Genomic DNA, 25,513 nt, shown 5'->3' on the forward strand with positions numbered 1-25,513 from the left:
CGGTACCGGTACCCAGCATCGCTTTGCTCGGGGCTTTGAGCCGAACCGGGCGGGCTCAGCCCCGGCGGGACGGGGCGGGCGCTGCCCCGGCCCCATCACACCCCAAAGCCTTGTTAAAAAAAAAAAAAAAAAAAAAAAATTGCAGCACCTTTACCATCCTAAAATGGCAGGGGAGGGCCAAGGAGCGCGCAGGGGCCCCGGCTGCACCCAAACCGGCCGCCCCGCCTCGCCTCTCTCCTCTCCCTTATCCCCCCCCTCCCGTGCTTTTTTTGGGGGTGCCCCAGCTGTTAACCCTTTCCCCTGGCCTGCCCCAGCCGCCGGCGCAGCCCCGAGGGCTGAACCAGAAGTTTCCCCGCTCCCCCCCCCCATGCAAACGGCCCCCAGCCCGGGGAGGGGGGCATTGCCGTGATGCCGGTACCCAAAACTCCGCAGCCGGCAGACCCCAGCTGCACGGGGGGGGGGGGGGGGGCACTGAGGGGGATAAAAGCACGAGCACAGATATAAAATAATTCTCTCCCGCCCCCGCCTCCGTGTTTCGCCAGCTCCGGGTGTTGCGGAGGAGCCGGGCTGAAGCCGACTGCCCCGAAAAAAGCCGCTTTCCCCCGAAAAAAAAAAGAAGTTGCGGGGCGGTGGGCGTGGGGGGGGGGGGCGTGGGGCCTTGCTCGGCCGTGTCTCCCCGCGGGGACCCCCCGGCCACGCTGGCCCCACGCCGAAACGCCGGCCGCACCGAGGAGTCGAACAAAACCGGTTCGTCGTTGTTATCGCTTCCTTCTCTTTCTCCAGTTTTTTTTTTTTTCTTTCCCTTGAAACACAGCTTTTTTTTTTAAAAAAAAAAAAAAAATTAAATTCGTACTAAAATATCGAAAGCCTGGCTTTGCACACAATGAGCCCGCTTTCCTGCGGCGGCCAGCAGCGAGGGTTTAATCCGCGTTTCTCCCCCCACCCCCGCTCATGGTTACTCGGGAATAGTTGTGCGCAGCCCCCAAATAAGATCAACCAAAACGAAAGCCCCGGCGGCTCCCCACGGCAGCCAGAGTCACGGCGAGGTGCAAAAACCCCCCCGCTAATCGTTGTCGGGGGTTAGAGGCGGCCGAAAATTTGCCCGAGGGGGGGAAGCGGTGGGGGTCCCCGTGTCGGGGTGCCCTGCGCGGCGCTCCGGGCTCACGCCCGTTCCTCACAAAACCACAGGAGCAGCGGGGGGGTTTTATTCTTTATTTTTTTTTTTTTTTAAATTGTGACGATTCCCCCCCCCCTCCTTTTTTTTTTTTATTTTAGTTGTAGGTAGACAGGACCACTCTGAATGGCGCAAAAATTTCTGTAAACAATGACGCACAAAAAACACCTCCCCTCCCTTCCCCCCGCCTCCCCCCGAAATGAAACCGACCCCCCCCCCCCCAAAAAAAAAAAAAAATGGAGGGGAAAAGAAACGGGAGAGGGAAAAAACAAAACATAATAATAATAATAATAGCAATAATAATAATAATAATAATAATAGCGTTTCCCTCTCCATTCCTTCCCCCCGCAGTTTTGATTTTATTTTTGGAGCATCAGTCTGTCTCTTTCTCTCTCTCTCTTTATTATTTTTGTTTTCCTCCTTTTTTTTTTTTTCCTTTTTTTTTTTTTTTGTGTTTGTGTGTGTGCGGGCCGTGTGTGCGTGTGTGCGCGCTCCCCTCCAGCGTTCACCAAGTCCATTGCTGAGCTTGTACCAAATGGTGTGCTGTGGGGTACTGGGGGTTGCCGGCCGCGCTGTACTGGGCGTTGTATTGCATATGCTGTAGAGACTGGGCGCTATAGGCGGAGAAGGGGATTCCCGTCTGGAAAGTCGCGGCTGCCAAGTCCTGAGCTTTGAGCGTGTGGCAGGGCTTGCCGTCCCTGACTAAGACCGGCACGGCCACCCGCCGCGGGGAGGGAAGAGGAGTCACTTCCATACCTTTCTCGGCCCGGGCCCGCTTCATCTTGTAGCGATGGTTCTGGAACCAGATCTTCACCTGGGTGGGCGTCAGGCGGATCAGGCTGGCCAGGTGCTCCCGCTCCGGCGCCGACAGGTACCGCTGCTGCCGGAACCGCCGCTCCAGCTCGTAGGTCTGCGCCTTGGAGAAGAGCACCCTCCTCTTCCTCTTCTTCCCCGCGTCCCCGCCGCCCGCCGCTTCCTTCTCGTTGTCGGGCGACTCGTCGGCCGACGGCTCCGGCGACTTGCCGGCGGGGTCCTGGCCACCGCCGCCGGCCGTCAGCCCGTGCACTGCGGGGAGTCCGGCCCGGAGAGAGCCGTCAGCGGGGCAGGGGGGGGTCCGCATCCCTCCGGCCACCCCCCGCATCCCTCCGGCCACCCCCCGCATCCCTCCGGCCACCCCCCGCATCCCTCCGGCTACCCCCTGCATCCCTCCGGCTATGCTCCACATCCCTCCGGCTACACTCCGCATCCCTCTGCATCCCTCCGGCTACGCTCCGCATCCCCCCGACTATGCTCCGCATCCCTCCGGCCACCCCCTGCATCCCTCCGGCTACACTCCGCATCCCTCTGCATCCCTCCGGCTACACTCCACATCCCTCCGGCTACCCCCTGCACCCCCCCGACCACCCCCTGCATCCCCCCGCATCCCTCCGGCTACCCCCTGCATCCCTCCGGCTACGCTCCACATCCCTCTGGCTACCCCCTGCATCCCTCCGCATCCCTCCGACCACCTCCTGCATCCCTCCGACCACCTCCTGCATCCCTCCGACCATCCCCCCCCATCCCTCCGACCACCCCCCGCATCCCCCCGACCACCCCCCGCATCCCTCCGGCCACCCCCCCCCATCCCTCCCGCCGCCCCCCGCATCCCTCCGGCCGCGCTGAGCAGCGCGGCTCGCCCCCTCCTTTTTTTTTTTTTTTTTTGGGGGGGGGGGGGGGGAAGGGATGGAGGCAGCGGCCGGGGCTCAGCCAGCCGTGGCGAGCGGCAAAGCCCCCCCGCTCGCCCCCGGGGCCGGCGGGGAAGCCCCGTCCCCGCCGTCGCCGTCCCCGCGGTACTCACGGGAGTATTGGATGCCCTCGGCGCTCGCCAGCCAGCGCGTGTAGGGATTATCGCTGTTATCATAGAAAGGGTTCTTCAAAGGCAGCGTCTGAACAGTGTCCAAGGGGGTTTGTCCCAAAACTCCCGCTTTTTTGGGCGGCTCCGGCGCCTCGCTCTCTTCCTCGCCTCCCTCGGCGGCGGAGCCGTCCTCATCGTTGGTGTCGGGGAGGTCCAGAATGTCCTTCACCGAAAAGCCCGTCTTTGTGTTGGTCAGAGACATGTTCCGGGCAAATTTTCGGCAGGAAAGTTGAAGGAGCAGCTTGGCCGATCCGCCGTCTCACGGGCGCACACGCGGGGAGCGGCGGGGACAACGCCACGCAGCCGGGGGAGGAGGCTGCGGGGCGGCGGCACGCGTGGAGGAGGGAGAAAAAAAAAAAAAAAGAAGAATATAGATAGATAAAAAAATAACCGGAGGGGTTTGTGCCAAAAAAAAAAAAAAAAAGAAAAAAAAAAAAAAAAAGCGAGCGGAGCCGCAGCGGTGGATCTCTGCGGTGGTGGTTTCCACGGGCTCGTTCTGCCACGGGGGAAATTCAGAGAGCGGGAGGCAGCAGCTGGCTTCGGAAATAGTTTGTAAGTCCAGGGAAAAGGGGGAAAGAGATGCCAAAAAAAAAAAAAAAAAAAAAAAAAAAGAAAAAGGGAAAAAAAAAAAAGGAAAAAAAAGGAAAAAAAAAGGAAAAAAAAAAAAGAAAAAAAATCACTTCTAGATCTTGCTTAAACACCCCGAACCCGTGCCTGCCGCTTGAAAAAACCGAGCCATTGCTGGAGCGAGCAGTCCATATAAGGCTGGTCCCCACACATGAACCTGCCGAGAGGAGGGAGAAAAAAAATACATTAAACCCGCGAAAGGTTGGCCACGTGTGGGCGGGTCCTGGAAGTCAAGTGGATGAAGACAGTGTTTGCAGATGTGAAATTGCGGGTTTTGGGCGAGCTCCGAGCTTCCACCATTGGTGATGAGTGGTATAACGTGTCAGTTAATTACCGGCGTGGGGAGGGCCCTTCCGCGCGTGTGTGTGTGTGTCAGCGAGGGGGGGGGGTGTCTTTTTTCTTTTTTTTTTTTTTCCTTAAAACACAGTATTTACATACAAAGAGCCTCGCACACCAGCCCGATATTCCGCGCACTCCAAAGTGTGTTTTCCACCGATTGCCTCGAAAAGCGGGGGGGGGGGGGGAAATTAAGGGAGGGGGCGGGTGGGGTGTGATAAGGAGCGAGGGCGGCTGCGTGCGCGGTTTCCCGCCCCTCCCGCGCAGCCTGCGCGCCCACGCAAACCCGCGGACAGCGTTTTTTGGTTTGGTTTTTTTTTTTTTTTTTAATTTTTTTTTTTTTTTTTCGGGGAAGCGCTCAAAGCCCCCGCGCGGGCCCGAAACGCGAGGCGGCTCAGATGGCAAGAGACCAACTTATCTAAACCGCCTAGGTCAATATTTTGGTTGAGGCTTTAGGGATGAAGGCTGGAAATTAAACAGCCAGTAATTGATTCTAGTTTGCTCCGAAATTAACCGAACTGGCAAAACGCGATCGTCAGTCACGACCCGGGGAGATCCGGGAGGTGATTACCTGGGGGCGGGGGGCGCGGGGGGGGGCTTTATTTGGAGAGGTCTCAGTGATTTTGCCTCCTTCTTCCAGGGGAATAAAACCCAGCCCGGGTGGTTCGTGCGATGGGCTGGAGCCCGACGGACATACAAATACGGCTGAATTCAGGTTTTTCTCTCTTTTTTTTTTTTTTTTTTTTTTTTTTCCCCTTTCTTTTTCAGGATCTGGGGAAGGAGGGGGGGGCTAAAGAAGGGGTTGCTTTCCAAAAAGGCGTTTTGGAAGGCCGGACCTCCAGGTATCCGCAGACAGACGCCACCGGCAGCCGCCGAGCCCCGCAGCATCCCTGGCCGCGGGTCCCGGTGGAGCGGCCACGGAGGCTCCCCCTGCCCGGCGCAGGGCTGCCAACAGCCCCCTCCCCAAATTCTTCCCCCTCTCTCTGTCTGCCACCAACTTTTATTTCCATTTTCCTTCTTCCTCCCCTTCCCTGCGCCCGCCGAGGTCCCTCGGCTGTGCGCACCCTGGCCCGGACCTTCCTCTTCCCTTCCCCTTCCTTCCTTTTCCCTTTCCCCTTCCTTCCCCATCGTTTTTCCCCTTCCTTCCTCTTCCTTTTCCCCTTCCTTCCTCTTCTTTATCCCCTTCCTTCCCCTTCCCTTTCCCCATCCCTGGGCCGCCCTGCAGCCGGGCCCCGGCCCGGGACGATGCTGGTGTGCGGGGCAGGGAAGGGGCGCGGGGGCTCCAATCTGGGAAGGGCCTTCCCGCCACCACCTTTATTTCTGGGAAAACTTCCGACCGAGTTTCTCTTCCAGGAGGAAGGAGCAGGAAGGGGGCCGCGGGTGGTGGGAAGCGGAGGAAGCCGGTGTCCCCGCCATCCTCCCCTTTGCCGAGCAATGGATTCGCACCTTCCCCTCCTCTCCCTCCCCGCTCCCCCCATCTTCCCTTCCCCAGCCCCCAGCCTGCCTCCCATAAAGTATGTGATGTGGCTGACAATGCCCAGGGATTTTTTTTTTTCCCCCCCTTCTCTTTTTTTTTTTTTTTTTTTTTTTAAGCGAGCCCCTGAGCACATCCTGGGTGGTCGGACCCGCGCAAACACAAATACAACCCTATGGCTAAGCTGGAAACAATGTCCGCAATGTAGACAAATGTCCGGCTTCTGTTGGAACCCTTTGTCTCGGCGCAGTTTTTGCATTTATTTCAGTGGCGAAATAATACGTGATTGACGCCCTCTTTCAATGTGTCCTAACTGTTGGGAATAAATCTGAGGTTGTTCCTAGTTGTCATGGTATTCAACCGCACTCAATGGCTATTTCTTCATCCATTTCGGAGTCCTTCCCCGATATCGAGGGAACCCCTCGGGCGGGCGCTCCCCCGCTCCGCGTCCCCTTCCCCGGGGGAGGGGCTTGGGCCACGCACCAGCCACGGAGCCCGAATTTCCAGCAAATCTCGGCCTTATCGATAGGGATTTATATCCCCCCCTAACCCCCCCGACCTGCCCGGAGAGGGGGAGGCGGCCGCGTTTCCCTCGGATGGGGCAAGATGGGGTTTTCATTCCTACCCTCAGGCAAGTGAGGGGGGGAAACCCCCCAAAATAGCCGTAATGACAGCGACAGTCGCGACAGCGGCAGGACGACGATGCAACGTCCCGAATTAAAGAACCCCGAAAGAAGCCGAGGCGGGGAGGGGTGGGCAGAGCCTGGGGGCGGCGGGGCCGGTGGCCCCCGCTTCTTTGGGGATGAAGAGCCAGGCCTTAAGTGATGATGATGATGGTGGTGATGGTGGTGGTGGTGATGAGGATGATGATGATGATGGTAGTGGTGGTGATGATGATGGTTCTGGTGGTGATGATGATGGTGGTGGTGGTGGTGGTGATGATGAGGATGGTGGTGGTGGTGATGGTGGTGATGGTGGTGGTGATGATGAGGATGGTGGTGGTGGTGATGGTGGTGGTGATGATGAGGATGGTGGTGATGGTGATGGTGGTGATGGTGGTGGTGATGAGGATGATGATGGTGGTGGTAGTGATGAGGATCATGATAGTGGTGGTGGTGATGGTGGTGGTGATGATGAGGAGGGTGGTGGTGATGAGAATGATGATGATAACGATAATGCTAATGATAATAAGGAGCCCCCCAGCCAAACCCGAGTGCCGCAACACGGGCAGCGCGTCCTGCGAACCCCCGGCGACGTGGGGCCCCGACGGCGGGGGCAGCAGGGGCCGCCCACGGGAGGAAGCCGGGCCCTGCAGCCGCGTGAAGGCGGACACGGCCCCGGGGGTCGCTGCGGGCTGGCCTGTCCCCCCATGGTGGGGGGCTTTGGCCGGGCCCCGGCACCACCGGAGGGGTAAAGCTTCTCCCGGCGGAGAGCCGGGGCCGGCGGCCCGTTAACCCGCGGGGGACAGCGGTCCCGCGTGGGCACGCAAAGCCCCGGGGGCCGCGGCCCCCTCCCCCTCGCTATATTTATAAGCGAAATCCCACGCGCGGGGCAACGCTGCGGGGCGAGGCCGCTCTCCCCCCCCGCACCGAGCGAGCGGCCCGGGACGCCGTGACGTCACCGGCGGGCGGGTGACGTGAGAGCGGCCCGGGCCCTTTGACGTCAGGAGGGGTCGCGGGGCCGGGACGCAGCCGCGCGGCGTGGGGGGGGGGCGGAGAGAAAAAACCCGACGGCAGGTCGGCGGCTATCGCGACAGCGCCGGGGGCCGCTCCCCGCCACCCTGCGCGCCTTTCTCCCGCCGTGGGAGCCCCCCCGGCCGCGCTGCCCGCCCCCCGCGGCGGCCCGGCCCTCCCCACGCGCGGGACCCGCCGGGTGGGGGGGGGGGATGCTCCGGCGAGGGGGTGGCACGGCGCCCGGGGGGGTGAGGGGGGCACAGACCCTGCCGGGGGGGCCCTCCCAGCCCGCTCCCCCTCCCCCCCTCGTCCCCCGCTTCCCCGAGCTGCGTGGGGAGCGGGCCCCCCACCCCACGGGCGGCGGGTGCTGGTTTTAGCGGCATTAAAGCTTGTTGGTTTTTTTTTTTAAGAGGGGGGAAGAAGCACTCGGGGGGGGGCTAAGAGAGGGAAAGAGCCCTTCCCAGCGGCTCTCCGCGCTGCGGTGCCCGGGGGTGGTGGCGTGGGCCGGCCGGCGCTCCCCGCTCACGCGTGGCGGTGGCAGCCGGGACCCCGTCCCCGCAAAAAGGAGCAGGGGGACGCGGCGGAGCGGGGGACAGCCCCCACGGCCCGGGGGGGCGGGCGGAGCGGGGCTCTGGCCACGCCACGGGAGACCCGTGGGTGGTGTGTTGGAAGCGGCGCGGTGCCTTCGCTCGCTCCGTCCTCCCGCGGGGCGAGGGGTCCCCAAAAAGCGCCGGGTGTGCCCCTGGGGTGGGAGCCACCCGCGCCCCTCGCTGCCAGCCCTCCTCTGGCCAGCGGCACCGCGTGCGTGTGTCACAGGTAATAATGCAAAATACATATCCACGTATTTAAAAAAAAAAATGACTGAAAGGGGGCTTGGCAGGGGTGTCCCGCTATTCCCCCCCTCCCCGTGCGGTTCTGGCCTCTAACCCGGCCCCGCATCGCACCCCCGTAAGAGGCGTCGAGCGGATCCGTTCATTGTTTGCTCAGCCCCAAGGTGCGAGCTATTGTTTTCCTTCGCTCCAGACCACAAACAAACAAACAAACAAAAACCGGGCTGCACCTCGCCGCTCGGCACGGATCAGCGAAGGCGCCCGAAGCCTTTGTTGGGGGGACAGGTTTATTTTCTCTCCGAGGCTGAGCGACACTGGAAATAAATAGGGGAAGGGGCGCGCAGCCCGTGTCGCTCCTGGTAATTGTTCCTAGGAGCTTCACCTCGGGAGCATCCCCTGTGAGCAGCACCCTCTTTGTTTTAAAGTGCGGCGGGGGAAAGGGGAGTCGCGTCCTTACAGAAGACATCTTTTGTCGGCGATAGAAACCCAACCCAAACCGACAGCAACACCAACAAATCAAAATAAAACTACCGCTTTGAAATATACCCTCCCCGAGCCCCGCACGGAGGGGTTTAAATTGCTTTTTTGCTCTTTTTTTTTTTTTTTTTTCCCCAGCCGTAAAGCGGTAGCTCCGCAGAGATGCTGCCGGCTCGGCGGGGACGCGGCCACGCCAGGCCGTGGGAAAGGGAGCGGGGACGGGGAACCCACGCCACGGGATTACCTTGCACACCGGCATCCTGGCCGCGGGAGGGAGTGTTAAAAAAAAAAAAAAATTAAAAAAAAAAATCGTATTTCCTGAAATCAGGAGGATTCAGAGGGCTCTGAATCCTCCGCCGCTTTCAAGAACTTAATTGCAACGCGCGGGGCTCGGAGTTTCTGCGGGGTGAAATTCCCGTCTCTGTTCGCGGCTGGAAAAATGGCATTAACAAAGGCGTTAAGGATGTTTCGGGGGGAAAGAAAAGAGAGGAAAAAAAAAAAAAAAAAGGGAAAAAAAGAGAAAAAAAAGAGGGGGAAAAAAAAGAGAGAAAAAAAAAGGAAAAAAAAAAGAGAAAAAAAAAGGGGGGGAAAAAAGGGGGGAAGATTCCCCCGCACACAGAAAAGGAGCCGGCAGCAGCCTTCCCTATCGAGGCGCAAGAGAAAGCCCCTGCCACCCCCCAAAATCTCGGCGCCGGCCTGCCTTTCTCCCGCAGACAATTAAATCTTCTCCAGGACATAGGAATCTAAATGAGCTTTCCTATTCTCACGATTACTCTATCTCCTTCCCCCCGAAGCTTCAAAGACGGAGAAATCCTTCCAATTCACCGACATTACTTATAAATTTGTAGATCTAGGTCTAGCCTGCCCTCCAACCAACCTCCCGAGGCGGTGAATTGTAATAGAAATTGGGATTTTTCCCCCTCCTCCCTGGGGGCTAGCGGGGTTACGGCGGAGCCGGAGGGCACATGTTAGGGCTTTGATAAATGCACTTTAATGAGATCTTTGAAAATATTGCCCATAGCGCTGGGGCACTTCGTTAAGGCCGTGCGGGCGAGCACAAAGCCGGGAGCCCGCAGCCCCCCGCAACCCGCAGCCGCCCGACCCAGCTATTTTTTTACGTTTTTTTCTTTTTTTTTTTTTTTTGTTTTATTATACATATCCCCCCCCCCCCCACACCCCCGGCGAAAGCTGTAAGCCCGGCCCGGGGCCTCCCTTCCCCTTTCCAGTCTATTATAAACTGTTTTATTTGCCGGGCAAACGTTTCGCCCCCGCCAGCGAGCCCCCCGGCCGGATTCGTTCCCGTCTCCGGGATGATTAAACGCGTCCCGATGAGATTAAGCTTTGTCACGAACGTTTTCTCCTCGGGAAGAGAAAACCCGGCCCGCTTGGCCGAGGGCGACGGCAGCGCGGGGTTGGGGGGGGTGTGTGGGGGGGATTTGGGGCCGGCAGCACTTTCTTATCGGGCTCCACTTCGCACACCCGCACCCACAGCACGGGGGGCTTAGCGGGGAGCCCGGCTGTGCCCAGGGAGCTGGCTGGGTGCGTGTCGCGAGTGGGGGTCCACGGGAAGCCTGCGAGGAAGACTGCGCTGCCCGCACGCCCGCCGGGTGGAGGTGGGGGGGGGTGTCAGGGTTTTTTCGGGAGAAGGATGGGGAAAGGGGCACCCCGGGGGGACCCGAGCCGAGCACCCGGGACCGAGCCGGGGCGCACACGCGCGGCGTGGGGGAGACCGGGGGATGAAGCAGTGGCGGAGGAGGGAGAGGGGCGGCGGGCAGAGCCGGGGCCGGGCGGGGGCCGGGGCCATTCCCGGTCCTCTGGCGTACTCTGCCGTCGCAGCCGAGAAGTGTCCCGCCACCGGGGCAGCGGGGGGGACCCCCCCGGCTCCCCCCTCCCCGGGCCAGGCGGGCGGAGCGCCCCGCCGCCCCCCCCCCCCCCCCCCCCCCACGCCGGGCGCTGGACGGTGCCCGGCGGACCCCGCCGTCGGGGCAGGGGGACGCGCCCCCCGCTCCCCGCTCCCCAACAACTTCTACCTGCGCCGCAAGCCCCTTCCCACCTGCTGCACCCCAGCCCCGGCGCTCCGGTGGGGTTTTGTTTTTTTTTTTTCCCTTTTTTTTCCTCCCCCCCCCGGCGGTGCGGGTCCCCCCGCTGCGGCAGCCCGGCCGCCCCGGGCCCCCCTGCCCGCCCGGCGGGGCTCACCTGGGCCGGGGGCCCTACGCGGGCGGGGGCTGAGCGCGGCTCCGCGGCTCTCGCATTGTCTCCGCCGAGTGCAGGGCGGCCGCTCCTTCCTCCGGCTTTACATCGTGCGCTCTGTTTGCTTTCCTCCCCGGCGGGTGACGCCAGGCGAAATACTGGCCATATGTTCGGCGGTAATAAATTGGTTATAAGCGCAAACACGCCGGTTCCTGGATGGCTCTTTTAAGCCTGCCCCGGCCCTGCCGCTGAGCCGGCCCCTCTTCCCCCCCGGGGGGCAGAGCCCTCCCCCCGGCCCCCCTTCCCCAAAGATGCGGAGCAGCCGCTTTCTGCCGGCGCGGGGACTCCGACTCCCCCCACCCCCCCGGCCCCGGGCGCTGCCCAAATCCTCCCTCGCCCACCGCTCCCACCTCGCTGCTTCGCACCTCCCGGCCCGCTCCGCCCCGGGGCAGCCCGCAACTTCCCCCGGCCCAGCCCGGGCTGCTCTTTAACAAGCTCGCCCTCTATAAATCGCTCGGTAGCTAAGACGCTATAAAAACCAAATAGCCAGATGTGGCACGTTATTTATGTGTGAAAGCTCGTTTACATTAGATATGCTGATCCAAGCTTTGATAGCGGGGGTTTGCGAGAGATTAGAGCTGGCTTGCCAGAGACGGCTCCAGCTGCAGCCCCCCTCCCCTGCCCCTTTTTGGTTTTCCTTTTTTTTAAAAAAAAAAAATTGTAATTTTATTTATTTATGTAGATTTTTTTTAAAGGGGAGGCGAAGAAAAGGCGATGGAGTTGCAGGGGGGAGCGTGGAGCTGTCCGACTTTCCTGAAGCTGGGGATGCAAGGTGGGACCCGGTTGCAAGAGGCACCTGCAAAAGGTACGACCTGGTGCGAATGCAGGCAGAAATATACGGGGGTTACAGCTGGCCCGAAGGGCTTTCTGGGCATCCCAGCCTGGTAGTCCATCTCCCTTCTTATGCTGCGGCTTAGGAAAACACCGCCAGCGCAGCCCCGCTGCAAGGTGAGCCCCGTGGCCGCTGCCCACCCCCAGGAGCCACCCACACCGCCGGGCCCGGCTGAAGCCAGGGCAGCTCCCCGGGAGTCAAACCCCACGCAGCAAAAGGTTGTGCTGCCTCGCCGTAACCCCGGGGTCTGCAAACGGCGTAAGCCCGGAGGCTTCCCGTTTTCAGGAAAGCTCCCTCCCCTGCCCACATCTCCCCAGGACGACGCACAAAGTCCCCTTGAAGGGGTGTCCCTGGTGACTGCTGGGGCTGGAGGGAAGGTCACAGGGGCCCTTCCCCATCTCACCTCCCCTGAATTCTCCCCGCCACCCACCGTACTTTTAAAAGCACTGGAGAGACCTTGGACTCCTCTGTGAAACTCCCCAGGGCCCAGGACAGATATCTCTTAGCTAAATACCCCAGTCACAGGCAGCTCTAACAGAGCTCTAACAGAGCTGCCTGCAGATAAGGTGATCGATCCTTACACTAATCAATAAAGATCTTGTTCTGAGCAATTAATAACTTTGCCAAGCTTGTTTTGTTTGGCTAGAGAAGTGCCCAGATTGCTGATCAAGGGAGTGAAATTAGGGGGGAAAAAAAAAAAATCCCATTGCCCACATGAAAATACAAATGTAAATAGTCACTTCTTTATTTACATACCTGTAAAGTCTTCAGCTTTTGTGACAAGAAGTTCAGCCTGGATGTGTCTTACTACATGCCCAGGTAAAGCTGCGCAGCGGGACCTGAGCTTGCACTTCTATATATTTGGTTATAAACCTGTGTAAGAGGTGCGAGCTTGCACTTCTATATATTTGTTATAAACCTGTATAAGAGGTGCGAGCTCTGGGTGCACGGCACGTGCAGGTCACCCTGCGGCAGAGCCTGCTGCGCCCTGGGCTGCGGGAGAGGGTCCCACCACCTCCCGGGTTGCGGGAGAGGGTCCCACCACCTTCCGGGCTGCGGGAGAGGGTCCCACCGCCTTCCGGGCTGCGGGAGAGGGTCCCACCACCTGCTGGGCTGCAGGAGAGGGTCCCACCACCTGCCGGGTTGCGGGAGAGGGTCCCACCACCTGCCGGGCTGCGGGAGAGGGTCCCACCACCTGCCGGGTTGCGGGAGAGGGTCCCACCACCTCCCGGGCTGCGGCTCCTGCCTCCCTGACATCCACCCAGCACAGCAGGAGGAGGAGGAGGAGGAGCGTGGGAGAAAGGCAAGGGTGCAACAGCTGGATTTGGGGCAGGTGAGGGAGGGTCAAAGGGAGCAACCTGGGACCTGAGGAGGGAGCAGCTGGATGAGGAGATGGGGCTGGAGGTGGGGAGAGGAGGAGGATGGTCCATAGCTACAGGAGCAGCGAGCTGCCCCTTCAGGAGCCCAATTCGAGCCTGGGCTCCAGGCTGCTGCCCCGTCACTGGCAGCAAACCTCCGGGCAAGGGACGGCTCAGCCCCAGCCCGATGCTGGTGACACGGGAGCTACTGACAGCATTCCAGGGGCAGAGCAGCGCCTGATGGGCTCCTGATATCCCCTGTGACAGCGACAAGCTGTCTCTCAGACTGTGTTGCAAAATATGCGATTATTATTTTATTAATAAAACCATTTTGTATTCATTACTGAAAGCAAACCTTTCGAGTCATCCCCTCGAACTGCTGAAAGCCAAACTGCTGGGCCCTGGGAAGGAGAGAGAAGCCGACGGTGCAGATTTCCACGCCAATCCCGCGCGGCCTCGTTTCACTCAGCCGTGGAAATGAAGGCTTTATTGGTGAGTAAAAACAGGCTGGGAGGTTTTATCGGGGGGCATGTTTCACAGGTGGGGGAGGTTTTTTAGATATTTCTTTGTTCGTAGGATCATCAGGAGGTGTTGCCTGTGTTCAAAAAATGGGCAGACGTGGCACTTTGGGACATGGTTTAGTGGGCATGGGGGTGTTGGGTTGACGGTTGGACTGATGATCTTAGAGGTCCTTCCAACCTTAGTGATTCCTAGTTTTACTTTCATTAAAAAATCATCCAGCCGCCAAGCCAGGAAACACGAAATTGCTACTCTCCCCTTAATTGGTTTAGTGGTGGACTTGGCAGTGTTAGGTTAATGGTTGGACTGGATGAGCTTAAAGGGCTTTTCCAACCTGAACGATTCTGTGATTCTATTGTATGATTGTATGGAAAAAAGTGGAGGAGCAGAGGTCGGGACACCTTTTCTATGCGGGTTTGTTTTCTCTTGCTTAAACAGCCCCGATAATTGTAATGGTTTTGTTGGAGAAGGCTGGTCTCTCAAACCATGAGGACGCATTGGGAAGAGCTGCCGGATCCCTCCCAGCTCCAGGGAGAGGATAAATGACACTGAGGCACTGCTAAGCTGCTGCTCAGCCCTCCCCCGTGGTCTGGCAGCCTCCCCATCTCCTGGTCCTTCAGCAGCTCTGTGGGACAGCAGATGTCTGCTTCCCCCATCCATCCCCACCGCCCTCCCTCCCAACACCCCACACACTGCCCATCTCAAAGAGGCAAGAGTGGAAAACCCTGCTGCTAAAATATCCTGCGCAGCGTCTCTCGGAGAGGTGGGTGTGCAGGGTGGGCAGTCTGGACCTCAGTTTGGGGAGGTTGGGTGGGCTCCACCTTGTTACAGGATGGTTCTTTCCAAGTACCCGCAGTCGCAGCCTCAACTTCTCTCGTGCAGAGTCCCCTGGCACCTCTTTGTGCCCCCGGCTCAGGACGGGACTGGGAGTTGAGTCTCCGTGTGCCCCAGAGGAGGGGAAAGGGCTTTTCCCATTTCAAGGCTTAGCCAACTTCTCAGCAGGCTCTTCCAGCTGCAGGGGGTGGCGGAGCTGCCTGCCCTCCTCCTGCTCATCGCTCAAAGTGACAACCCTGGGCTACTGCTGGAGCTGATTTTGAGCCAGCTCAGGCTACCTTGGCCCTCAATAACCCCCTTCCAACGTTTCATGTGCACGATCCCCAGTGCCCCCGGGAAGCAATGTCTGGAGGCTGGGTTGACGCAGTCGGGGCATGACACGGGCACAACACGCAGGATGCGCTTGTGCTCCTGTGGGCCCGTTCCCAGCGTTTCTGAGCCAGCCCCTGTTGCTTTGGCTTGTCCAGGGGCTGGTCCGATGGTACACGGAGGGGAAGCCTCGGATACGGCCAAGGGGGGCTGAAGATGCGTGGGCTGCTGTCATGCAAGCACGGGCTCCGGGGAGACCCCTTCTCAGGAGCTGAACTTCGGGCTGTGGTAGCGTAGGCGTCTGTGCCAGTTTAAGACCAGATCCGGAGCCTGGGCTGGCTGCACAAGATGGGGCAGACATGAGCCCGAGCATTCCCAAGAGGTCTTAAATCTGGGGACAAATCTTTTGTTGCAAATCAAAGGGAAACGTTAAGCGTTGGTGCCTGGGCTTGGGATGCTCAGGGTGGATCAGGTAGGGTGAAATAAACCCAAAATTTCCCTGGCTGAAGGAATATATTTCCACTTGTCATACACACAAGCCCACTCCTTTCACAAATGTGAAGGAATTCAAAATGACCAGAAGGACCTTCTGCCCTGGAGAGGAGGAGAGCTTGGGGAAGGTGCTCATATGGCACCGCGTGTCAGGACGCGTCAAGTTTCGGTGAAGAGCAGGAACAGTTTCTGTGAAGTCTGGACTGCGTTGCCCCTTGTTCCATGTTTTTTATAATGAATAAAAAAGACAACCTCTTCACCACCTAAGCCTTTGGTGCTGGGGACAGTGACGGAGGAGATGGGAGAGGGGCTGGGGGAGCACACCCGCACGCTGCTTTAACAACCCCCACGCACACCGAATCGGGCGACCGGTGTGTTTGAGGAGCCAGAAGACTATCTCTGCTGGCAGAGCCGCGGCGTGTACACACCTGGGATTAACAGATGGCCGCGGGTTGTCCTGGCGGGTTTGAGCACACAGCGCAATCTGGCAATGGCAAAGCCCGCTGGCCGGGCCAGGGGCTCACGCTGGCTCCTGTTCATAGTGTCTTGGCTGGCTGGAAGAGGGGAGGGGAAAGAAGAAGCCTATGGAGACGTAGATGTGAATGGCCTCTTTCAGCCAGGTTTGATTTGGAAGTGGGCATCCATCTTTTCTCTTCTTATTTTATTTTTTCCCGGGGGCTGCAATGGGGAGGAGCGTTGGAGTGTTGGTGGGAGCTGGTGAGGTGCAGCGGCTGGGCTGGGGGGGCTGGTGGGGACACAGCAAGCTCAAGTCGCGATGTCTGTGCTCAGACACCAGCCCTTGGCCATGGGAGACGCTGTGCTGGGGGGCTGGCGGGGAGCAGAGGGGGTCCCGTAATGTCGGCAGTTTTGCACAAGCTCTGGGGACTCCCTGGGGATGCTGCTGGCTTGTGCTGGTGGTCTCACCTGCCTGGCAAAGCCAGGGCTGTTCACAGCACATGCAGGGGGGGAAGTTTCCCAGCATTTTCAAGTGAAGCTCCACGTCCATGGCGAGGAGGAGCTGTCAGCCCAAAAAGGGGGAGAGGGAAGGGTCTCCCGGTGGTGTCCATAACGTCCCCACACAGACTGATTTTATTCTCCCCTCTTAACAAAGCCTGTCCATCCGCTTCTCTTTTTCCATAGCTACCCTTGGTCTTTCTACGTGCAGCCAAGTTTTTGGATGACACTTGCCATTGCGACGTTTGACTAAGAATTCCTGTGGAAGATGCTTTAGATAGATTTAGCTTTCAGTGGACCTGCCATTAAAAATAGGTAGCCATCTCCTCAAACTCACCCGTTTCCCATGGACAGTGGGGAAAGATGGGTCTTGCCCGGAGTAGTTTGCCCGAATTTACTAATGCTGAAGATGAAACAGATTCACCGGGGCGTGTGGTTTAAAAAAAGTGAAATCCAAGGGAAAAAAAGTGACATTGATGCCGTAAACCCCGCGAGCGACATGGGAACCAACTGGGAAGCAACAGATAAGGAGCGCATCGTGGCGTATCGCAGGCGCCCCATCAATCACTTGTCCATCTCCAGGCGCCCGGACCCCTGCGCGCCGGGAGCGGACGGGAGCGCGGCTGCGGCATCACTGTCAGTAGGGATCAGGGAGGCTGTCGGTGGGGATGCTGCTGACGTGGGTTGCGGTGCTGGCTGGCATCAAAGGAGACCTTGCAGGAGCGGCTGGTGTCTTACCATGGGTGGCATCACCTGATTCGGTGACTTCCCAAGAAGTGCCCATGGAGGATTTGACCTAGTATCATCTCCAATACGCTGATGGAGATGGGACTCGCTGGCTACAGGGCTACTCTGGGAGATCCAGGAGCCGAAATAAAGTGCTGCTTAGCTCATTTTTGATCCGTTTTCATCACTTTTCAGCCAAACTTGCCCAGCACTAATGATGGTACCAGGGCTTCCCTACGCAAAACCTCAGTGACAGTGGAAGCACTGACTGCCGACCTTCCCGGGCACGTACAGCGCTCGGCACGCTGGCGTGCAGCGGCGAAACCCCGGCCGGAGCAGGTCAACAGCACCATGTGCTTCAAGGACTTCCCTGGGAAAAACGTGACACATCCAGAGTGACAGCGTGACAGAGAATACTGCAAGGGTTGTTCAAAGTTGGGTTGGGAGGGAGCTTACTGCCCGGTTTCTTTCGTTTCCGTGGAAACAGGATACAAATTGAGTGATAAGAAAAGTCGAGCTCTGTCCCCAGCGGAACAGTGCAGCTCTTGTGGGGGCTGCCCCGACGGGGGGACGGATGAAGCCTGCTCCCTCCAGCCATGCACCTTGAAGCCCCCAGCACTAGGAAAGCTGATCTGGGGAGAGGACGGGGAGCGGGAGGGTCTGCAAACAGCAGGACGAGGGAGAGAGGGGGCTCCGAGGTCTACGACAGCCCCGGCAGGAGTTTGCACAGTCAGGAGCATCTTGAGAAGAGCACCTGAGGGACCTTTCATGAGAGCAAACTTCACCAGGTTTCCCTCATCAAGGCCCCTCCTGAACCCTGGGCAAGGGTCCCCCTTGCACGCAGGGCTCGGCCAGGTGCCAAACGAGGCCACCCACCCCTCCCTCGCCACCTGCCCTGCCCTCTGCCCACCCACCCCACCCTGAGAGGTACATAAGCCCTGCCTGGGGGCTTGCTTAGGCTTTGCTGCCTGGGCTGCTCTCTCCCTGGGGCTTCTGGCAGATGCTGACACCCAAAAGCAGGCAAGCAGAAGGCAAGGTAAAGGTGGCACGAGCGTTACACATTAACAGTGTGACCAACTGCTTTTTCCTTCTGTCTCGTAACCGTTCCTATTAGTGGGGACCTTGGCGTGGCTGCTCTGGCTAATGTGTAATCCCAGATATTCGCTGCTCCCTTCCACAAGGATGTCCCAGTAGCTAAGGTGGCTCAGTGAGGTGGGGGCTGTGCCTGTGGAGGTAGGTGGTGTGTGCTGGGCAGTCTGTTTGATGTTCTTGATCTTTATGGATAAATATTTTTCTTGTGCCCCTACATGCTTCCTTGGGGGCCATAAAGCAATCCTGGGGAGCTCTTGCACCAAAGTCAGCTTACACTGAGTCTGTTTTCCTGCTAAAACCTGGCTAACAAGACACTAGTGTTTCCCCTGCCTGCTCGGCTGGGCTGCCTGAGCCGTTGCGGCTGCTGCTGCCTGGTCCGTGGGGTCACGTTTCGGAATTGCAAACACCGAGCTGCTGGAGTTGAGTGGCGTGGTGAACTTGTGCTGCTTCCCCTGGATGCTCAGGCTTAAGGTGCTGCATGGTTATTGTTTATACACACGTTGAAACTCATAGCATTGCCGGAGCTATTGCTAGTCAGAGCCTTGCCACAGTAATAATTAAAAAATATATCGATCGGTCCTTCTCCTTGGCGTAACCCCGACTTTCTTGCTGTAGAGATGCCTTCATTGATTTGCACTTTTTCCCTGTGTAAGACTTAAGTATCTGGGACTTCAAGCCCAGGAAGAAGTAGGACAAGCCACTGGCTGGCAGGTCTTAGGCAGGTGATAAGTTGTGATGTGATCCTCCTTTTCTGTGAAGCAAGGTGGGAAGGAGAAAGTGCCCATTTTGGTTGTTTTCCCCCTGATTCCCCCCCTTTTTTTTAAAGTAGTTATTTTAGATAGTGATTCTCAAGGGTTTGGTTTTCTTTTTTCCCCTCTTAGTGCAACTAAGTAAACTCTTTCGCTTATGAGATTTTATTCCATTTATTCCAATAGTAGGTCACATTATGTACTAATCAGGATGCTAAATACTGTCTGTAAACCAAAGTTTTTCATCAAAGGAAAAGACCTGAGTGAACAGCTGAGTCAAGTAATGAATATCAGGAGGGTTCTGCTCTTCAAAGGCAGAGAAATGTTGATTCTTTTTAAGATAAGATCCTGTTGTTTAAAAAAAAAAATAATTGGAAGTAAACCTAAAAGATTTACTTATCACAAAAATATTATTCACACCAATAGCAGCAGTCTGATTTCCTCCCCCACGGCAGACTGGAAGGTATTCTGCAGTCTCAGAAAACCCTGATTTAAGCGAGAGACAGAGAGGAGCGAAACTGCTGTTGGGTAGAAATTGGCCAGATTGGGGACTTTGGTTTAGGGGTTCTTCAGAAAATTGGGTGCCTTTAAAATGCTCCTTGCTGGGTGGGTGGAGGTGCTGGATGCTTGGCTTTGCTGGGAGGAGAGCAGCATTGGTAAGCCCGGCTTCGTCTCCACGGCTTACTGAATCCATTTGCTGCAACTATTTGGGGGTGTAGGGGAAACTGGGAACGATGTCCGACTGTACTGCTATGTGTACAGAGAAAAATCAGCAGGCAGGCCTTAAAAAGGAGGAGATTAATTGGAAAAAAGGGGAGGAAAAAAAAAAAACCCAAACCCTACCACTCTGAGCTATACAAGAGGAATTCTACTCTAGTCCTCTGCAAAAACCAAGCTCTTCCATGGAGCAGAGATGCAGGCAAGCTGATAAAGCTTTTGACTAGAGGTTTAGCTGGATGCTGAATGCCTGACCCACATTATAATCTGAGGGTAATTAATAGGCTGTGATGCAGGTAGAGAGATGCCTGGGCTTTTTCTCAGCGTACCTAACCAATTTGGGATTTTTTTCCTCCCGCTCTCAGATAACACTCAAATGTAGTGGAATGAAACAAAATGAGCTTCTTGGAGTCACTTTTGTATTTTGCCTCTGTAATCTCTGGGTTTATTTAAATGTTCTCGTTGCAGTTATTTTCTGAGACTCTTTTTTTCATGTCGAACAACTCCTGTTGAATAACTCCTCAGACACTATAATTTCAGGATCAACAATGATGCTGACAATAGAGGAAGAAATTACATTGTGAGGCACAGAAAAATGAGTCCATATCCCCATCTTTATTCTGCTGCTCAGAGAGCATCTCTGTATCCTTATTCCAAATTAATACAATGACCAACTTTCGCTTGGGTTACTTTTGCTCAGATTTTTACAAAAGACACAAGTACACGGTCATGTTAAACAATTGGAAGCACCATGGGATTTGTGACCTCAGGTAGGAAAGTACATGATTTCAAGTGGATAAAGCAGGAGCTCTCTGGGAAAGGGGATGCCTCAGGCAGTAGCAAAAAATGGTTGGTGCTTCTAAATCCCAGGTCTGAAAGTCAGGCTCTTTGGTTCCCATTTTTCCAGCCACTCTTGCTCTGACTTCCAGGAGGCTGAAGCTGCTGGTGGCTTCAACTGAAGCTGTGGGTGGAGGGAAGTCTGTCGGCATCAGCATAAATGTACTTGGAAGGGTTGCTTTTCTTGGTGGTCCAAGCTTGAAGACGTTTAGGAGCTGTTTCATCCAGTGCATCCCTAGTACGGGCACCCTGGGGGGATGTAGGTGCTTGTTCAAAGGGGTTTCTCTGCCCTCCTGGCTGTCACCAAACTCATCAGCAGGATCAGGATCCTTACTTTTAAAAAAAAAAATCCAAAAACCAAACAAAAAAACCCCAAGAAACCCAAGGAAAAGCATTACTTCCCTCGCCCTCTGCACAGTCACCAGTCGAGGCTTGCCTTGAGTCACTTGTGCTAGTGTTTGCGGGGCTCAGAGCTGCTGACTGCAGCACAGCTACCCAAAACCGGCCTCTTCCCACTTGCAATACCTGCATTTCGGGTGACCACGCTCGCAGCTCGGGGGCTATAGTCCTCGGGGAGCCTGGCCGTTTGCTTCCCGCCCCATCCCCGCATCCCAGCCTCCCTGGGCAGGTACCGTACGTGGTGTGGTCACTGTCTCAGGAGAAACAGGCTTGCGTGAGCAAATTGCTCGCCTGCTGCGCGCTACCTGACCAACTGAACGGCAATCAGCGTGGCGTGCCGAGCCGGCAGCCTTCCCCTTGCTATCCTGCTCCCACTCCCTCTTCTTCCTGGGAGTTTGCTCCCAGCCTCGGGATGCCTCCCCCATGTCTGCTTCCCGGGGTGCTTCATTTGGTGCCAGCAGAAAAAGCAAACCAGAGCTAAAGGCAGGCGGTACATCGGGTGAAGCTGCAATGTGGCTGACTCCCACCTGCGGCCAGGAAGCTCAGGCTGCCTCTTGAAAAGATTTAGAAGAAACGAGCCAACCCAAAGCACTATTTTAGTGCAAAATGTTAGCTGTCGTGTGCAGCAGGGTAACAGAAATGGTTTCTTCATTGTTACAAATCCCCGTGGTTTCACTGGGTAACTTGCTTTGGTGGTACCAGAGGAGAATTTGGGCCACGGGCATTATTTTATTTTTTTTTTAAGCAGCAGCCCACATCACTCTGGTGCACGGGGCTGGCATTCAGCAGACTAAAGGCTTCGGTGCTGTTAATCATTATTCACGAAGGCAGAAGCCTGTCTGGAACCAGGGGTGCAGCACACGAGCCGGAGGAAGAGTTGACAGCTCGATGAAAGAGGTTCAATGACTTGTTCTTCATGTCCTGGACACCTGGAATATTTTCCTTGAACTTTCTGCATTCAGTCAAAAGCCCTACATTATTTTCTGAAGGACATCAGAGATAATTTTATTCATAACAGAATAAATTCTGTGACTGTCTGTAAAAGAATAAATGAAGAGACTTAACACAGTGGAGGATATGGAACATGTCACAACTGTGGCATTTCATTGAATATGCAGCACGTCTTTCTCAACTTAAGTGAATTGAAGAGCTTTAAATATATTCACCAACTCTTGTAACTACAAAATAAGTAAAGCAAGTGCATTACCGGGGTGGCAGGTGTCAAGTGACTTAGCATTTTAACATTTTCATTATGCTTGGGAACAGTAAACAGAAAAGCAAGCCAAGGTTTTTTTTCCTGTAAGTTGCATTAGGTTTCTAAATGATACGTGGTGAACCCAAAGCCAGCACAAAACTCTGGTGAATTGAAAGAGAAAGCAATAGGAAACCGTCGGGGTTTTGTTCTGCAGGTGACAAGTGCACAGACAGGGGCAGATGGATTCGTCGCTGCCAAAGTTTTTCTGTCCCCTCCCCAGCCCCTGCCAAAGGAAGGGCTGATCCCGGTGCCCGAAGCCCCTGGCTTTGCAAAGCACCTGGGGAGGGTTCCCAGCTTCTTGGGGTCTCTTGGTGACTCTGTGCTTTGAGGGAATGTAGCAGCAAATGACTGAGATGCTGATGGGTTGTGCCCGGGTGCTGACACGGGCGCTGCTGCTGCCGAGGGGTAGCTGCCGGCGGGGTGGGTGCCTCAGTGGGGTGGGGGGAACTGCTGGATGTCGGGGCATCGGTGCGGCCATGGCATCGCGCTCGGGGCTGCTCCCACCCGGGACCAGTCCGGCGTGTGACTTGGGTGCCTCTTGTAGCTGGGAAGTATTGGGTGGTAGGAGGAGAGCCTTGGGGAAAGGGAGCCTTTCCTGAGATGAGTGTTGCACGGATGCGATGATGCTCACAAATAATTGCGCAAGCCGTGATCTTTGTTAGAGACGGTGATACCGCGGCTCACCTCTGCGAAAGCTGCCTGTGGGTTGGTGCTGGCACCCCAGGGCCGGCAGCTGCTGATGGTCACCCGTGCACCCCGAGCTGTAACCGTGCGAAAGATGGGTGGCTAGCGTGCTGAAACGCTAAGGGTCAGCTCTCCAAGGCTGCAGGAGAGATCCGCGGCACCGCATCGAAGCCCCAATCTTACAGCCCTCCAGCCGCAGAGGTCCCGCACCTCCCTGCCCGGCTCCCGCTGTGCTGGAGCCCACCCTCGCCTGCTGCTCCGCTGGCACTGCCCAGCCTTGAGACTCCCACTCCCTCCCCGAGCGCTGAGCAAAGCCGGGCGGTTCGCAACCTCTGCCGAGGTGCCGGCGCCGGCACGATGAATAATACGGGGCTCGGTGCGCCTCGGCGCCTGCGGCACAATGCGCCGGGCTCTTTTGTGACTCCCTGACTCGGGAGCTCTCTGCATCTGTTCGAGGCTGAAGTGGCTCTTGGGCTGTTTAAAGGTTGAGTGCTACTGCTCCAAACGACGGGAGACAGATTCGGTTAAATAAACACAGGGGCTTAGAAATAAATTGAAGGTTACGTGAAGAGCTGGATCAGAATATAATGTTGTCAGACACATTACAACACGCTGATCTGAATGCGGCTCTCCAGCCATATTACTCTGAAATGTGCTTTGACACATTCCCCGCAAGTCCCCGCCGCTGGGAAGGCGGTGGGGAAAGGGGGGGCGGCGGGGGCTCGGAGGTGGGAGGGAGGGGACCATGCATGCAACCAGGAACCCACTCATTTAGACAGAGGGAAACCAATAGCAGTCCTGCTGCCTCTTAATTACTGCACGCTTAAATTTTTCCCTCTAGTAGGTGTGTAACTGCTCTGGGAGTAGCTATACGGGGTCCGTGAAATGGCGTGAATCTCCTACCACCAGCTCTGACTGTCTCCTAGCCCCAGTGCCCTGTTGCACAATACAGGCTTTATAAAGCTATATTCTTCCTTAATAACTGAAGATACTGTTTTACTGTCTGGGAGATTGTTTGGGTTTAATTCCAGCATCTCAACAGCTTTCTGCAAGGCAAAGGTAGCAGCCTTTGATTTCATTCTTGCCCCCTATAAACAGGTATATGTTCTAGGTGTTACTTTTGTAGTGCTATAACAATTTTGATTTGGAGAACACTTTTTTTTTTGACCAAAATGGCCACAATAACGTAACTCCTGTCGCACCGACATGCCTTGTACGGGTGCAGCTTGTTTTCACGCTCGCTGGTGTAAATGTTTTCCCGCTGGCTGGCTCAGTAGTAAGCCAGAGCCGTAACTTTTGTGTTGAAGCGGTGCGGGTGGCAGCGGGAGCGGTGCTGACCTGCCTTCAGCAATCCTCGGCGCGCTGTGCCGGCGGAGGTTAGGGTTCAGCGTGCTGTTTGTTCAAGGTGTCTCATTGCGGAGCAGACCTCCTCTTTATGCCTGCGCGAGTGCACCGATAATCTTCTGGCTGAGAATAGCATTATGTGAAGTGTGTTTATGCTGGTGTCGGAGAGAAGAGAGTCCCAGTGGATATGCCAAAAGATTATTCTGCCGTGGCTTAGCCTGCTTTTCCACTCATCCCCCTTTGCTGCGTTTCACATCATCCCAACCGCTTGTCTGCCCCGAGGTGAAAATTCCAACGTAGCCTGCTGAAATTCTGTGTGGAGAGAACTTTTCCAACCAAAACATATATATTTTCTTGTTGAAAGAGAATTGGTTTTCTGCAAAACCTCTGCTTGTTGTTCTGGAAAGACATACAGACCTTTTTCTTTGGGTTTCTAGTGAATGTTTCCGAGCAAACTGGTCACCTTTCCCTCTGCCCTTAGGTGGGGAGCCCTTGGCGGCACAGAGCTGCTGCCCCATGTGACTCCCCCGGGCCCTGCACCCAACTCCCACCCCGTCTAACCCACCCGTGCTCGGAGCCATCTGCTCAAAACGCTGCTCAGAGCGGAGCAGCCGGCGATAACGTTGCCAGGAGGGCAATCCCGACACAGCCCATCTCTGTGTTCGGTGGTTGTGTGATGGGTCTCGGTCTGTAATGGGGTTCCCCAGGGGGACAGTTAGGATGGCAGGAATGCAGGGGGAAGAGCTGATGGAGCCTGATGTGATACGGCACGTTTGTGCCCACGACTCTTTAAGTGTGCCCAGGCTGAGGAGGGGTGGGCTCAGATCTCAGCGTTTCACTCCTCCATGGAGCAGTTCAGGTCCCTTTTGCAGGAAAACAGAGTTTTGGCCAATACCAGACTCTGAAAACAACTGGAGCACAGGGGAAGGCAGCTGGCAGAGAAAGGGAAGCAGAGGGAAGTTTGGATGGAAGGAAAAATCCAAACTTCAAAAAAAAGTTGACTAAACACTCCTACCTGATCTAGATGTGTGCTCCTTCATTATAGCAAAGCGCGGGGTTGCGCTGCTGACTGCCATTTGCCACTGCGTTTGCTCTAATGGCTTTTGTAGCCGTCAATATTTGGGAGCCCAGGTATGAACTGGGACCCTGCTGTGCTGGAGGCGGTGCGGTTCTGGCCAAAGGGAGCGATTGCCTTTGCTTAATCTTGGAAAACTGTTCTTCATACTCGTCTCTCTGATTGCAAAGTGTCTGTTCAGATGCCCCAGCTCAACCAGTCTCATATTGCCGAAGGCCATAAAATCATACTTGGGATTTATTGATCCTTTTAGTGGAAATCCCAGAATACACAAGTAGTTTTAGAGCCTCATTTGTTGGATTCTGGCTATTATATTCTTGTGTGATCTCTGCTCTGGTTTAACGGGGGAGAAAAATTGCTAGCGGTGCTGCCTGCAGTGGAAAAACTGAAGTAGGTGCATTCAAAGGACATGGACACGTGAAGATGAGTAGAGAAACCTACTGCGTTTTAAAGATTGTGTTATGTTTGAAGCAGAACTTGCTACTTTTCAGGGCTTTCCATTCCTTGTTTGGACAAGAGTGGGATGGAGAAGGCGGCCGCTGTCTGGCCCGTGCTCGGCAGTGAGCGTGACCCGCCCCAGCAAGGGTTGGGGACCACAGGAG

The 25,513-nt window shown here is 56.3% G+C and overlaps 2 protein-coding genes across 2 annotated transcripts in view; one reads left to right on the forward strand and one right to left on the reverse strand.

Moving 5' to 3' along the window:
• Positions 1-1,679: 1,679 nt before the first annotated feature.
• Positions 1,680-3,270, reverse strand: NKX2-2 (NK2 homeobox 2). Its single transcript, XM_075708410.1, has 2 exons — positions 3,012-3,270; positions 1,680-2,239 (listed from the first exon to the last, which is right to left on the reverse strand). Exons 1-2 carry the CDS (start codon positions 3,268-3,270, stop codon positions 1,680-1,682), a joined length of 819 nt encoding a protein of 272 aa, XP_075564525.1.
• A 13,262-nt stretch (positions 3,271-16,532) lies between these two features.
• The window catches only part of PAX1 (paired box 1), a 47,583-nt gene continuing 38,602 nt past the window's right edge, over positions 16,533-25,513 (forward strand). The window contains exons 1-3 of the mRNA XM_075706735.1: positions 16,533-16,695; positions 20,018-20,087; positions 20,247-20,392. Of these exons, the coding sequence (XP_075562850.1) occupies positions 16,533-16,695; positions 20,018-20,087; positions 20,247-20,392 (379 nt within the window). The remainder of the gene's footprint in view (positions 16,696-20,017; positions 20,088-20,246; positions 20,393-25,513) is intronic.

The sequence above is a fragment of the Pelecanus crispus genome, chromosome 3 (assembly GCF_030463565.1).
Source record: "Pelecanus crispus isolate bPelCri1 chromosome 3, bPelCri1.pri, whole genome shotgun sequence".
NCBI classification, from domain to species: domain Eukaryota; kingdom Metazoa; phylum Chordata; class Aves; order Pelecaniformes; family Pelecanidae; genus Pelecanus; species Pelecanus crispus.

Excerpts from the sequence above, each read along its gene's own strand:
- NKX2-2 (XM_075708410.1), bottom strand. The coding sequence starts at position 3,270 with ATGTCTCTGACCAACACAAAGACGGGCTTTTCGGTGAAGGACATTCTG. Across the intron at positions 2,240-3,011 it reads CGAGGGCATCCAATACTCCC|TGCACGGGCTGACGGCCGGC; the intron begins GTGAGTACCGCG and ends GACTCCCCGCAG.